The sequence below is a fragment of the Pieris napi genome, chromosome 20, assembly GCF_905475465.1.
Source record: "Pieris napi chromosome 20, ilPieNapi1.2, whole genome shotgun sequence".
In the NCBI taxonomy this organism is placed as follows: Eukaryota; Metazoa; Arthropoda; class Insecta; order Lepidoptera; family Pieridae; genus Pieris; species Pieris napi.
In genome coordinates this window covers 6,020,792-6,036,372 of record NC_062253.1, presented here as the reverse complement: position 1 = coordinate 6,036,372, position 15,581 = coordinate 6,020,792, and the positions used below count along the sequence as shown (strand labels likewise).

The 15,581-nt window shown below is 32.4% G+C and overlaps 2 protein-coding genes across 5 annotated transcripts in view; both read left to right on the top strand.

The window, feature by feature from the left end:
• Positions 1 to 2,752, top strand: part of LOC125059756 (Down syndrome cell adhesion molecule-like protein Dscam2) — a 129,564-nt gene extending 126,812 nt beyond the window's left edge. Inside the window, exons 35-37 of the mRNA XM_047664305.1 lie at positions 331 to 471; positions 1,475 to 1,580; positions 2,388 to 2,752. Coding sequence (XP_047520261.1) covers positions 331 to 471; positions 1,475 to 1,580; positions 2,388 to 2,439 — 299 coding nt within the window. The 3' untranslated portion in view covers positions 2,440 to 2,752. The remainder of the gene's footprint in view (positions 1 to 330; positions 472 to 1,474; positions 1,581 to 2,387) is intronic.
• A 7,527-nt stretch (positions 2,753 to 10,279) lies between these two features.
• Positions 10,280 to 15,581, top strand: part of LOC125060040 (Down syndrome cell adhesion molecule-like protein Dscam2) — a 141,838-nt gene continuing 136,536 nt past the window's right edge. For all 4 annotated transcript variants that reach the window (XR_007118781.1, XM_047664793.1, XM_047664794.1 and 1 more), the window contains exon 1: positions 10,280 to 10,423. The gene's annotated coding sequence lies outside the window, so the exon portion shown is untranslated. The remainder of the gene's footprint in view (positions 10,424 to 15,581) is intronic.

The following is a 15,581-nucleotide window of genomic DNA, read 5'->3' as shown; positions in this document are numbered from 1 at the left end:
GTTTCACAGATTTATCAGTAAGCGGTGAAAACTTGTTTACCACCAAGGGCTCGGTGGTAATCAAATAAAACCCGATACGCAAATAGAGACAGAAAAACTGATACTCTGTTTCGCTCGCACTTAAGTATTTCACGTTAATGCCTTCTCTCTTTAGTTATTATTGTTATTTTGGAAGCTCATCTAGTTCTATACTCTATCTACGGATAGTATAGAAAAGTCACTCTATAGCTAACATCACAACAGCAGGTTATAAGTTTTAGATGGCTTTTAAGTTATACTATTATATCTATACTAAACTACTAGTACTATAGTTATACTATATATATGCAGACGAGTATACGCTATCCCGAGCAATGACGCTGATGGTGCGTCGAGGTGAATCTGACTCGGATTCATCCGGTTCACCCGAACCATGCGCCGAGTGCACGTCCAGCGCTGCCTACCGGATACATTGTGCGGTACCTAACAAAGGTATGCTTTTATTAAGCAAGCAAGCTTTTTTTAATAATTAAATAAAAAATATAAAATAAATTTTATTTAAAGAAAACACTTTTTTAACGGATTGAAGCTATGTATTATTATAAACTTATAATTATTTTATAAATTTTTGTAAAGCACGCGGAACGTCGGGAAAAATTTAAAATTATGTAAAATAATTATAAGTTTATAATAATATATAGCTTCAATCAGTTAAAAAAGTGTTTTCTTTAAATGTGTAAAAGTTATGTTAGTAAATTTTATTATTATTATCAGAGTCGCTACAACATTTTAGGTCTAGGCCTCAGATTTCTGTATCTGTTTCTAGATCATTTGTTAATCTACTAAGCAAGTAGGTGATCAACCTCCTGGGTCTGACGCACGCCGTCGACTTTTTGGGTCTTAAGGCCGATTTACATTATCTTAGTGTTTAGGAGAGTGCATTAGTACAACTTGAAAGGCAAGTTAAATTAGCGTAGCGTTTACTAAAGCAAGTAGCGTTTACATGTTTCAACTAAAGTACTATCCTAAAGCACTCTCCTAAACACTAAGATAATGTAAATCGGCCTTAAGGCAAGAGCAATTTTCCTTCGCCGTTCGAGCGAATGTTAAATGCGCACATAGAAAGAAAGTCCATTGGTGCACAGCCGGGGATCGAACTTACGGCCTCAGGGATAAGAATCGCACGCTTCAGCTGAAGCAAATAGACTGACACTGCTCACTAAAAAATAAAAAAAAACGGGTATTATTTGTATAATTTTTCAATTAGAGACTTATTAAATACCACTTTCTAAATGTGGTTTTATATTAGCAATCAAAACTATAGAAACCGGGGAAATAGGCAAAATTTGAATTATCCAGAGAACTTTCTAAAGCAAAATATTTTTCAAATAACCTTAATGATTTCAATCGGATTCAAAAATGTATTAATGAGAATAACATAAGGAACAGTAAAAAGAAACGAAAAAAACAAATATACATCAAAAATATGTTACAGAGGAAGTATTTCGTGGTGTGACGGATTCCAGCGCTGAATCATGCACTTCAGGCTCAAGGGACAAGGCTCGAAGGAGACCACGCCGACACACACCTACTTCTGCCAGGTACCAGTAGTAACTTTTGTTTAAATATTGACACCATACGGCAAACGCGGCCTTATTGTGGTTTGCAGTGAATTTGTAAACATTTTATTTCTAATCAGAAAGAATAGCTTATTTCAAATGTTTAGTTCGAGTTGATTTTACGTCCATAGTAAATATTATACACATTAAGAAACAAAGTTTATAAAATTTGTCTTAAACCCGTTAAAATGATATCCTTTTAATGTAAGTTATAACAAAGCAAACAATTGAAGAATTAATAGAGACAATAAAAAATATGAATTGATTAATTGAACCATTTGAAAAAACAATTAATAAATTCTGTAATATTAATTTTTAAATAGTAAAAATTCTAAATCAATAATTAATGAATGAGGATCAAACGAAATTTTTATAATAGTTTGGTACTCTTTAATCTTTACAATAGTTAGTAAAACACACAATAGAAAGCGCTATATCACAACTTAATTAACTTGTGTTTAATGTAAGCATTACGATAGATGTCGTTCTTCTCAGTTTAGTTGTTTACGTTTATTTAATCAGAAGGCGCTAACAGCAGTTATTATAGCTTCTTAATTTTTGAAAGTCACAACAGATGTCGCTATAATAAAATTTTCAAGATCTTACTTTGGCAGTTTCTTAATATTTTTAATATTGCGCCATCTATTGTATCTATCAAAAACTAGCATTAACTTGAGTGAATTGTACTCTTGAATAAGGTTGATAAATTACAGGCCTACCTATCAATTAATTGATTAAAAAAATAACACTAGAATCCAAATTCGACTTTGACTATTGTTTTTATTACAGATACCCTCAACGACAAGAGCAAGAAAGAAGGGATTTTACAATACACGTTTAATTACGACAATAAAGACTGCTACAAGCAATTAGAGTGAAATTAAAATTGTTAGTAGATATATGGACGATTTAATGTTAATTTATAAAGATATTTAATATAATTTTTATAATTGACTCGAATTATTCGCGGCCTATTTGGAAATTATGAAGATGAAAGTGTCATCGATAAAATAAATCAAAATTGTAAATTTTCTAAATATTTTTTTGATACATTGATGTTTGTAATTTAGGAAATCTATGAGATAGTTGTATTATAAATAAAATTTAAAACTGCACAAATGTTTGTTGTAATAGCCCGGAGATGGCGTTTGGTATCATATTTGGTAAGAAAATAAAAAAGGACTTAAGGAGACAATTTCAATATTATAATCATATAAACCGTGCGTGGTCCTTGAGCCATTTCTGTATTGTATGTTTAGTTTATAATTAGTAAGAAATATGTTTCTTAATAATAAAAATAAAACATTTATATGCCGAATTCCATCTCTGGGTGCAATTGTAAGGATATTTTGCTCTTTCATTTGTTTGTAGAATATTTTCAATTCAAAAATACGTAGACAGTTGAGAGAATAAGGAAGGTATATTGTAGCCAGATCATAGAATTAATCACTTTCACCAAGAAATTAGGGAACTAAGGGTTCGTGTTTTTTTAATACAAACAAAATATAATGAGTAATGTATGACCAGTTCTATTTAGATCTGGTTGGCATGAAGTCGCTACTTCTATGATCACCTTACATATTTTCTTTCCACCGATTGTCACACTTTCTTGACTGCCAAATGATGTTTTATTAGACATATTTTGATGTACTTACTGCAATGTTGTATATGTTAACGTAAAATTGTAAATACCGTTAGATTGTAATCTATCTCGCGAGATTATAAACTGTCGAAAGATTGTGAACTCAAGGTACTGCTTACAATTTAACGTATTAAAGAAAAAACTGTTTAACCGGATTGAAGTTATGTATTATTATAAATCAGCGCGCGAGGTGCGTACCGTTTCACAATTTGACGATTTCACTTCGATAGATTATAATCTACCGAATAATAATACGTTAAATAGTAAGCAGTACGTTGAGTTCACAATTTTTCGACAGTTTACAATCTCGCGAGATAAATTACAATCTAACGGTTTTTACAATTTTACGTTGACATATAATATATAATGAGTTTATGTTGATAAGAATATTTGATATTATTTTGTGACAAACTATAGTCATGTACTTTTGCTCAATATTCAGTACGTTTAAGACTTTATTTAATTCTGCTAAACATCACTGCCGTACTCTGTAAATATTTCAATATTAAAACAATGAATAAAAATAAATTTATTCGAAGTTTGAGTTTAAATTGCTTATTTAGCATATTTCCTCCGTGACTTACAGGTTGTAAATCTCGCTCTTCCATTCTCAACTTACAAAATTGGTTCGGGTGGTAAGGAAAGCAGGTTGATTACCTATTATCTCGTATATTAAGTTAAAAATTACAGAATTGTCTACTTTCCATTAAGGTACACATTATTACTATGCATTTTTGAAGTTAATTAGTTTCTTTAGGCGCGTTATGAAAAATTGATGAGAGTGAAATTTAACGATGCGCGCGCACCGTTACACAAAATTAACAGAATGAAGTTGCCCACGGAAGATGCTACGGCATTGGACATACGAATAATAATAGAATTTATGTTACACTTAATGTAAGAGAATAATAATAAATATTTATTTAATTCATTTTTCAAATGTAAACTGAACTTTATTGACTATAATGACTCCTTTTCCAGTCTTTGGTCATTTAATTGTAATTAATTATTTGCTTGCAATAAAAACAATTTTTAATAATGCCAAAGAAGTATAACTTCTTACGCGCGTACATAAGTACACGCACCCTTTTTTCATAATTTTTACTGAAAATTCACCGGATAAAATGGCCAAGGGATCCACATGCCTGCTTGTTACTTTACTCCGAACAGAAAACCGGTTTCATAATTTGAGAATGAATACATACAACACTTTCTTCCTTAATTCGAATTAAACAATAAGAACAAGCAACAGAACATCTGCATCGTAGCGAACCCGGCAAGATCCAACACAAAGTTTGTCCATGTGTCGGGTACAAAAGTTGACACCGACAAATGAAAAATTATTAAAACCTTCAACCGGCTTCTATTTTAACTAGAATTAGGATACCATTATCAACTTTACAACGTTTCGAATAGCAGACATAAAAGAAAAAGTTGGTTTGGGTAGTTCATTTTGAGTGGCCCTCGCTGCCGTGATGAGTGGAGCGGACGAAGACTAATTGGATACTTGCTACGTCCCTATATATACAAACCATTGGCTATATGCTTACATAAATATTATATTGTCCATTTATATAGGTATAAGAGGAATATAGTACGTACTGTGTAGTGAGAAAAAGACACTTTAGAGAGCAAATCATGTTTATACTTTAAAAAATATATTTTACCCTTATAATTATAATATCAATGTATGTCTACGTTTTTGCTGAACCTTAAACAGTTATGATCATTGAATTGGTGGAAAAAGCATAGTATTGCAGAGCTTTATTTAAGAGCCTAATATGCAAGATTTTTTGCTATACATACCTACTAACTAAACCATAACAACTACTATTTAATGAATAATAAGTTTTGTTTCCCTGAATGAATATATAAATAAAAGCATTTAGACCTTCTAAGCGTAGTTCCAGGATCATTTCACCGTACGTGAGATCTTCATTATATATTCAGTTAATATGCAGAAATCTAGCAACTGGGATATAAAACCTTTTTTGTTTCTACTTTGCTAAACCAAATGTAAACCAAACAAGAAACCTGAAGAATGGTTGACAGATGTTTAATTAATAAACGTAGATACATATAAATTGCTTTTAATATTTAAAACAAGTGTGAATGATTTTTAAATAAGTCACAAAAATCGTTTATTAATGAGTCTCTTAATCAGCACTTGGTAATTATCGAGGCAATTAATCAGAGCTGACCTAGTCTGCCTGTGGGAAATGTTATTGGCAGTTGAGGTCGGAAGGCTCTTCCTTGTTCAAGTGACACTTATCTCATCAATCCACTACAACACGTGTCACGCCGCGTACAACGTTTTGTAGCTGCAATGTTAAGTTTAACTTTTTCATATAATTTCAGCATTTTCTTAGAACTAAACGGAAGTGGTTCAGTATACACACACACATATTGTCAACACCGTTGAATAGAAAAAATGTTTTTTTTTACAAAGCCTCGGTCAGAGTGACGTTGTTGATTAATGAAACAATCCTCTATGGCTTCTCAGTTGTTTGCTGCTTCTTTTCGTATGGGTATGCATCCTCAACAAAAATAAAAATGTAATATTGTAATAGTTGACCTAGCGATAGATTATTATACCATTAAATTATTGTAAAACTGATATATATTTAGAACTGAATGACAACATAAATCGTTCGAATATTTTACTCGTAAATTATGTAAAGAGAACGTGTTAACAATCTGACAATACAATTAATACGAGACAGAACTATTGTGTTGCTGATAAGGGTGCTAATCGTGCGTATGATAGGGTTATACCTATGCTTAACAAATCTCTTTATTGCGTTTAATTAAATGCTATTATAGTCAGTCAATATCAAATCATTTATTTCAATTAGACCACCTAAAATGGCTAAAATGGCCTTTGAACGTCAAATAAAATATAAAGAAGATTCTAGTTGCCCCTTCCAAAAGGTAGTTTCGTGTGGAGAATAATGGGCAAGAAACTCCACACTTACTCTTTTAAAATAGGTTTACAATTTTTGTTTACATTACTTAAATAATTATATGTGAAGACAATGTACTCTTAGAATAAAACTACAATACTTAAAAAGTTAGTATACATGTTCCTCACATATTTACAAACATTAAAACCGTAGAATATTATACATTAAAGAGTAATAAAAATAATATAAAAAAACACAATAAAACTGTGTGTGAGATAAAATACATCTCTAGACTATATTTATAATACCCACGATTGAACAATATAGATATGAAAAAACTTTCTAAGAAAACAGTAAAGTACTTATTAATAAAAGCCCTTACGTGGACCCGAACAAAACGTATTGTGTTTGAGGTCGAAAGTTCAAGTTTACCTTATACGGGATATGTTTTGTGTTATAGCATTTCTCGCTGTTGTTAGTAAGTTTAGGATCATAATAGTGTAAAGTGTTCACCCAATTACACTTCTTTGTTGGTTGTTTAATGAGTTTTTAGGTATGAAGTATACATATTCGGAGGATAAAGTACGGAAATAGGATGTAATTAGTTGTGGGTAACAGCCAGATACATGTATGGATATATATATATATATTAGGAAATTTCTTAATGTATATGTTTGTATATAAATATATGTACCTATAAAATAAGGTCCCGCACCACAAGAGTCGGGTATATTGGGAAATTTATAAAAAAAAACAGCCAGATGCAGCTTGAATAATAATCGCATGTGATGGTTTTTATATAATATAAATTATAAACTCAACAGAAGCAACTTTAATGTCAACCATGATTATGGTAGCAATACATGATATAGGTGTTAATAAGACGGGCTGCACACATGTTTCTTTATCTCTTTTATTGGTGATGTTATAAGTTATGTGCCGACTGTCTTTCACCACGTCCACCAGAGGCTTTAAATTGTACGGTATTGGTATATGTATAAGTGATTGTGATGGTGATATAAAATGTAGTTATACAGTGTAGCCAAAAAGTCGTGGATCAAAGGCAACAAGGGGATAGATGAGGTCATCAGCTGCAAAAAATTGTTCTACGGGAGGTCCTCAAGCTCAACCTCTGCAGAGTTATAATTTATTTTGCGTTTTTATAAGAAAATTGACTTTTATTTACTAATTCTCATTAAAATTCGAAAAATTCTACTACTTGTATCTTTTTTAGAATATCCACTAGATTGGTACTGATGAGTCCTTGCGTTAGACATGCTATTAATAGTTGTTTATTGAGTGTATTGAAGATAATATTAAGTTATACGATAATTTTTTTTTTCAAATCATAACTTTTTGTTTACATCGGACCCCACTGTGAAAAAAAATACTCTACCGAAAAGTGACCCTGCATTACAAGTTTTTAATAGGGACATTGAAAAGGTATTAATTAAAAATCAAATTGTCTATTATGAAATGCTCTTTTTTTATGTAATAGGAGGCAAACGGGCAGGAGGCTCACCTGATATTAAGTGATACCGCCGCCCGTGGACACCCACACTGGACTTGTTCATAACGTCGACCACATGCGATGTTACCTTTGCGGCTTTTAATACTACACAGATTTTATATGGTCTTGTGCTAATTCTTTTATTTTACAGATTTCATATTAGGTTAATGAAACACGAAAAAATACCAAGAATATGAAAGATCTCAAAATCCAAACAATATTTATTATTCACTTCCATGCGACTATAATACGTGACCTATTTTGCAAAAGGACGTTTAACGGGTTAAGATTATACTTGAGTTGGTTTAGTTATTAATACGCACTAAATGCATAGTCTTAGACTGAATTGTTTTGATATCCTTAATTTTATGTAGTAAATAGTTATTTGTTAAGGGTCATTAATTGTTATTATTAATTAATACGCAACGTCAGAGGAAATAAGTCGTACGTAAGTAATTAAAACTAAGGTACATTCGTTCAGATGCACATACTTCTGAAATAATTAATTAACTCTTTTGCAAACAAATGGGCGCCTAAGGAAATTTACGTTATAAACTCAATTGAATTAATTAAATGAAATTTAACTGATGTAGTCACAGTTAATACGCGTCAAGTGAATTCTGAAAATTTTTTGAAATATTTTTGATGAATTCTTTAAAAACGATGTAAAAACCGGGCAAACAAAAAGAGGTGGTCGTCAATAAAGACAAGACGATTTTTTACTACAGCCACAAAAAATTGTCTGGATAGTGAGAATGTGAAACGAAGATGTAAGACGAAACGTTGCGTTCGATTGTGAAGATATATAACTTAGATCATGACGTGTGTTGCGGGTCAATGCTAGAATAGTGATGGTATTGAATCAACCTAGTATTAAACTACCACAACAGTTACAACGTAATGTCTTAAATGAATATGTGAACTTTTCCCGTAACATATAAATGGGTCAATCTAGCAAAATAATCCGGATGCATTTAGTTGACTCATACTGTACTTCAAAAGGAAAAACTATCAACTCTACTACCTAAAACTAAAAACTACCTAACCTAACCTAACTAAAAACTCTAAGTCTCACTTAACAAGTTCACAATCACTTTTTAAATGGGACTTAGAGATCGTCGCCAGTTGAATCGAATACAATTATGTACCGGTACTCTTTAATTCCCTATAGCAAGAGCGATTGCAATTTCGGGAAAATTAAGATATTTTACCGCGCAATTTCTTCAGGGCTACGAATTTTGGAACAACTATAGAATCACTATATGAGCAGTGTTGGCCTAGTGGCTTCAGCGTGCGACTCTCATCCCTGAGGTCGTGGGTTCGATCCCCTGCTATGCACCAATTGACTTTCTTTCTATGTGCGCATTTAATTTTTGCACGAACGGTGAAGGAAAACCGTCTTGTCTTAGACCCAAAAAGTCGAAGGTGTGCGTCGGGCACAGTAGGTTCATCACCTACTTGCCTCTTAGATTAAAAAATGATCATAAAACAGAAATCTGAGGCCCAGACCTAAAAGGTTGTGGCGCCTAAAAAGGTTATAGAATCACTATGGAATTTACCGACGGTAGACTGAAGATAACATCACCACGTGGATCTCGAGGTTACTCAGCTTCTGAAACAACACGTCTAGTGAGAAGTCTTTAAGGAAAAAACAACTTAACTGAACTTAAATAAGAAAACATGAAGTAGGTTTCTAAGTTATTGTTGCTTAATGAAATCGTAAAAGATATAATTTATATGTTGAAATTGAGCTTTGAATGTTAAACACGTAAGACCAAAAGCTAAAAAAAATCGTCTAACGAATCAGATGACTTACCCTGCATCCTTATTAATTAAGGAATTTCCAAAGAACTCACAGAGGCATACATAGTGAGAAACACGATTTCCTCTTCACGCAACAAGAAGTGTCCTTTACCTTTCCCAAGACTGAACTTCAAAAGCGCGCATTTCCTAACCAACATTAATTTCTATTAGTCGAAAAATATGAAACCTTATTAATATCGGAATAGAATTTCTAATCGCGTACTCATTGAATTATGATAGAGTAAAAAGTGTGTAAAGTCACGCATGCGCTTTTCGTAAGGCAGCCATTTTCAAACGCACACATGAACGAAGCAGTAAATAGCTACGATCTACACACAAGTGTATCAGATTCAGGTAGAGTGTGTGTGTTTTTTTGTTATATGTGTGGGGGATGCTGAGTAAGGTGTCGTGTACATTGAAGTCAAATTTCGGGTAAAATAATAACACATTGTTATGTACGCATCATCGGGTTTTCTTCCAGAACTTGAATATATGGTTTAGTTTTTGACAGTTTAACATAATCGAAGTCCAAGCATTTATATACATAATACACCCCTAAGACATTATATAATCAAAACCTCCCAAAAATATGTTTTTTTTATATATTTAAAACAATATCATAATTAATATATCAGGATCACGCTGTTCGTTCTCTGAAAAATGATATCCCCAAAACTAATAATATAAGGTAACCTGTATATAAGGTAAATTCAAACCACCAACGTCGCGTCAACAAATTTAACTATGAAATTAACCGTTTTATCTGTACCCAGCTCAATTTGTGACCTGACCTGGCTTGGAGACGCAGAGATTCAGTCAGGCTCTCGTTGCCGCCGGAGGCGGTCTCGTGGCGTGTTCCTCTCACCGTCCTTTTCCATAAAAAATAGTGCGAATGCATTAGGTACGTAAAAGAGGTTAAGATATTTGGAGTGTTTCTATGACTTTTGACGTGGCGGTGACGTGATTTGTAAGTACGAAATTAATTAACGTTCGTATTTGTTGGGTTAGCACTAGGTCGAAGTTTGTTCTAATTTTGAATTAGATCTCTGAAAAAGACACGTAGTTATTAAATTGTATTCGAGCTAGTTGAATAAAACAGATGACGATCAAACGCGGGATAATTTTAAATTGACATTATTGTTTTACAGTATGTAGTACTGTATATTATTTTTAAGGAACGTAAAATGTATTGCTTTTCTACAAACATTATATTAACAATAAAAAATAGATACTTATATTTTTTAGATTAATTAACGTTGTAAAATAATAATTTTAAAAATAATTCTATCTTATACAATGTCCTGTCCTTATGCTTTAATACAAAATATACAAGTCCATCTAAATCACGTTTTTATGAAAACACTCTTTTGTGCCAGCACTCGTCAAAAGAGTTATTATAAAGTTACACTTTCCTCACTCATTGTGTTCGAAATTCAAAAGTTGGACAAAAATAACTCAATTTTGACACTTTACAAACTTTTATGTTTATTCTCGCTTTCATAGTCGTTTTATCATAAACTTTTAGAAAGCTTAGCAGGTTTCCTGTATATTGAAATATTTTTGCTGTAAGGTCTTTCTTTTGGTTTCATTTCCCAACACTCTGAGAATATTTACGACTGATAATTTAAATAGTTTAATTTTTGCTTTTTATATTATATTTTATTAATAAGGACTTAGAGGCAAGTCAACCCTAGCCGGTTTTTGTGTATTTTCCATTTGTTTTGATAGATTTCATAGATTCATAATATGATATTCTTTCTTCTGTATTAAATCTTATAAGAAATCTATTTAACAGCTAAAGCCAAGCTCTACCGATTCTAGAATCGTAATGTGTTTCCTGGATTTATAATGATTTATTATCTTAATTATGTATCATCAAATTATTGTTTTACCTTGATTGATAAAATTGCCTACTTGAAAAAAGACGAGGTAAACTTTACGTGCATTTTATGGTCTCTTGGGAGGCTTAGAGGCTTAATGATAATTATTTCGATGGAAGATGGCTTCGTTAAAAACAATTATCAATTAAATATACGATACGACGACTCATTGGTTGTTCATAGGTTTTGGGTGTTTAAATATGTATTTATATGTATATCTATCTATAATATGTATGTATATCCGTTGCCGTAGTACCCATAACACAAGCATCACCAGCTTAGCATGGGACTAGGTCAATTGGTGTGAATTGTCTTTAAAAAAAAATATATACGATAAAAAGTATGACTATGTCACAAGTTATAAAAATATATTGAAGCTTATAAAGCATAAATCCAACTTGCAAACTTCGTGATGCCCTACTAAGTTGACAAACGACAGGGTGGATAAGGCATCTTAATTACTCTATATTTTTACGACTACGCTGACAAGGCAAAATTTTAAAGAGGTTAAATAAGTTTGAACTTAATTTTCATAAAACAAGTGTTAAGAAATAAAGATGTACATACATATGAAGTCCTTAAAGCAACCAATTGGGTTTTGGGATAGATACGTTTAGGCATTTGTTCAATTAATATTTTAATTATTGTCTCTTTTAGGCAAGTACAAGTAAGAATTATTTCTTTAATTTGATAGATTATATAGATTAACTAGCTGACCGGGCAAACGTTGTTTTGCCATGTATATCATTTATAATAAACAATAGGGGTTGATCGTAGAGGGGTGAAAGTTAGGGGTTGTATGTATTTTTAATGCTGTATCACAAAAAATAAAAACAGAAAAATATATTAAAAATAAAAAAAATATATTTAGGGGTGGACTACCCTTAACATTTAGGGGGATGAAAAATAGATGTTGTCCGATTCTCAAACATACCCAATAAGCACACAAAATTTCATGAGAATCGGTCGAGCCGTTTCGGAGGAGTTTAACTACAAACACCGCGACACGAGAATTTTATATATTAGATTTGATATTCTTTTTAAGCCTAAGCTCTAACGATTCTCGACTCGTAATGCGTTTTCTTATAGGACGATTTTATCACCGTTCAAACGGACGGCCTCGAGGATCTTATGAATGGTAACTAGTCAAAAGCTCGGGGGATACGGAACTTTAAGCACAAAGTTTTAAAAGATTTTTTGTTCGCTTATCACAACAGCCATGTTAACATCGTGACTCGGAACTAGTCAACTGTATCGGAAAATGTTTTTCCTTGTTTCCCTTTGTTTATAACATGGACGGAGTATGCTTTAGGCTATACCTACACACGTTTATTCAAGAAATAGTTTTCCAATATGTAAAGTTTACCATGAGGTATGATGTACCTACCAATTAACTACTATTCAACAGAAAAAGATTTTCAATTCAAACCAATAATATAAAAATATAGCTTTATATTATGTAGCTCAGCTTAGAAATACATCATCCAAAACTAGAAAAATAACATTAGAACGTTTATTGGGACGGACATTAAACAATGCTACACTTGCGTAGTAACGATTTGATATAAGACAGAAATAGTTAATTATTAACTAATTGAGCTGTCTTAAGTGTCAAGGCCAAAACGTTAAAGCTTTATTAATCCAGATTTTCCCGAAAACGTAATGGCTAAAGAAAGGGAAAATAAATTAAATAAATCAAATCATGTGCAATGCGGTAGAAGAAAATCTTTACAGAACAAACCAGTGGACCCTTGGTCTTGGCCTTAGACTTCTGTACCTGCTTTGTGATAAAAAAAATCGGTTGTCTGTAAAGTCGGTTTACTGACGATAGTTGAACGTGACAACGTCACGAATCGCTCACTCAAGTAGGAGAGAGACAGATGTCGAACGCTGAAGAGCGCGGAGTCCGATTGTGCCTCTCTGTCGCTTCACGCTCTCGCTTGCTTGAAGTGTTCAAGCCTTAAATGGAACGCCTCAGAGCGAGGTAACGCCGCATGAGTCATGTTTTTTCGTACGTGCAGCCGGCTCCATCGAATTATAAGACGTTGTCACGTCAATAAATTCTAATAGGCGTTCTACTTATAGTACAAGTAAGTGTGCCGCATATCGACACAAAAGTCCATTGTGCACGGGTTCGAACTACTATCTCTAGGATGAAGGTCGCTCGCTCAAGCCAACCAACACTGCTCGACTGACATCAAAACCGAATCTATAAAGAAGGAGATTTTTCAAAGCTTTTTCACTTTCCAGCTAACTAAACAGAAAATTATCTTAGAAGTCACGGATCTTGAAATTAAGTAAAGGTCAGTACGTTTTGCCGACGATCTAACGTAAGTTATTCAAGCTAGGAAAACGTGGAGGAAAATGGAGGGTTATACCCAAATAGGACCCAATTTTACATTATAAAACGAATTATTAACATTACTAAAATATACTGATAAATCGAATAAATACTACGAAATTAAATCAGAGTTAATAAAGCTGTAACGTTTTGGCCTTGACACTTAAGACAGCTCAATTAGTTAATAATTAATTATTTATGGATTATATCATTTCGTTACTACACCAGTATAGCATGGTTTACTGTCAGTCCCAATAAACGTTTTAATGTTATTTTTCTAGTTTTAAATTATGTATTTATAAGCTAAACTACATAATGTAAAGCTGTTTTTTATATTATTGGTTCGAAATAAAAATCTTTTTCTGTTGAATAGTAGTTAATTGGACATTATGCGTCACGGTTAACTTTACATATTGGAAAACTATTTCTTGATTAAGCGTGTGTAGGCCTCAAGCATACTCCATACATGTTATAAACAAAGGGAAAACAAGGAAAAACATTTTCCGATACAGTTGACTAGTTCCGAGTCACGATGTTAACATGGCTATTGTGATAAGAGAAAATATTGCTTTTAATACTTTGTATTGTTTAAAATTCCGTATCCCCCGGGGTTTCAACTAGTAGACTTTCTATTGAGGACTCATCATCACCATTGCAAAAAGTAATTCAAGTAGATCAACTAACGGAATGAACGGCAGGCCCAATCAGTGCTTTACTTTAATCTAAATTTGATGGGACATCGACACCTAGGGTTTCGTGTCAGATCTGATAAGTTCAAGGCGTGTTTCGATGTTATCAGGGATTCACGCTACGGTCATTCGACGGACGACAATCATTAGTTTGGAAATTTGTCTCCCTTTTAGTGAGAATTGTAATTGGTAAAATTAGGCCAACAATTTCATATGGTATGAAATAAATGGGTGTATTCTGAACTGAGTCTTTCCATCTATCTGTAGTGTAAAGTATTGCACAGTAAAAGTAGTCTAAAATGATATAAGAAAGTTGGCTATCATAGGTAGTTAAAACATGAATATTAATATTATTAAAACTCGTTGGTCTGCATTTCATAACGTCACTTAAACTAAGAACTGTCGAAACATTGTTCTATCTTGAGACAACTTTGACAAGGCTAAAGTGGAGATTTTGACTTGCCTTTATTGAGTAGAGTTTAAAAATAATAATTTAAGAACTTACAGTTTTTCCCAATAAATTAAGAAAAATACATAAAATTACAAGTTTTTCGTAAGCTCAGAAAAAAATATTATGACTATGAGTTAAGTTTAGTGGCGGTTGTTGTATGGATATGTTCAAATATATGTTTAATTAAACACTTTGTTTGTTTTGGGTGTCAACTGACTTTAATTGTTAAAAACATGAGCTTTTATCAAATATAACAACGGGTTGCGACGCTGGATTAACAAAAAAACTACTTAACTTATCGAAGAGTTCGTAAATCTAGTGACACTTAAGTTATTGGACAATATCGGAAACGAGAATGTTAAATTACAATTTATGAGTGTGGTAAAAACTAAAGGACTCATTTAGGCTTCAAGTTTGCGATAATTGCTTACATTTTATTCACGCTTCTATTAACTTTAATATTACTAATGTTAAGTTAAATAACTCAAGGCAATTTATGTTTTCTACAAGTGCGAAGTAAACATGGAATTTACTGTATAAATATTCTGACATCAACTGTAAATTTGATCAAAGGGAATATTTGCCGCCTCACTGACGATTAAAAACACTCAAATGGGATAACAGATCCAGCTGAATATAAAATGTTTTTCATTAATCATCTCCGGCGAGTGACTGATGAAGCGCGAAACGAACGGACTGCACGGTAGTTAAAAGATTCTGATTAATTTTACAGAAGCAAATAGTACGAATCAGTTAATATTCAA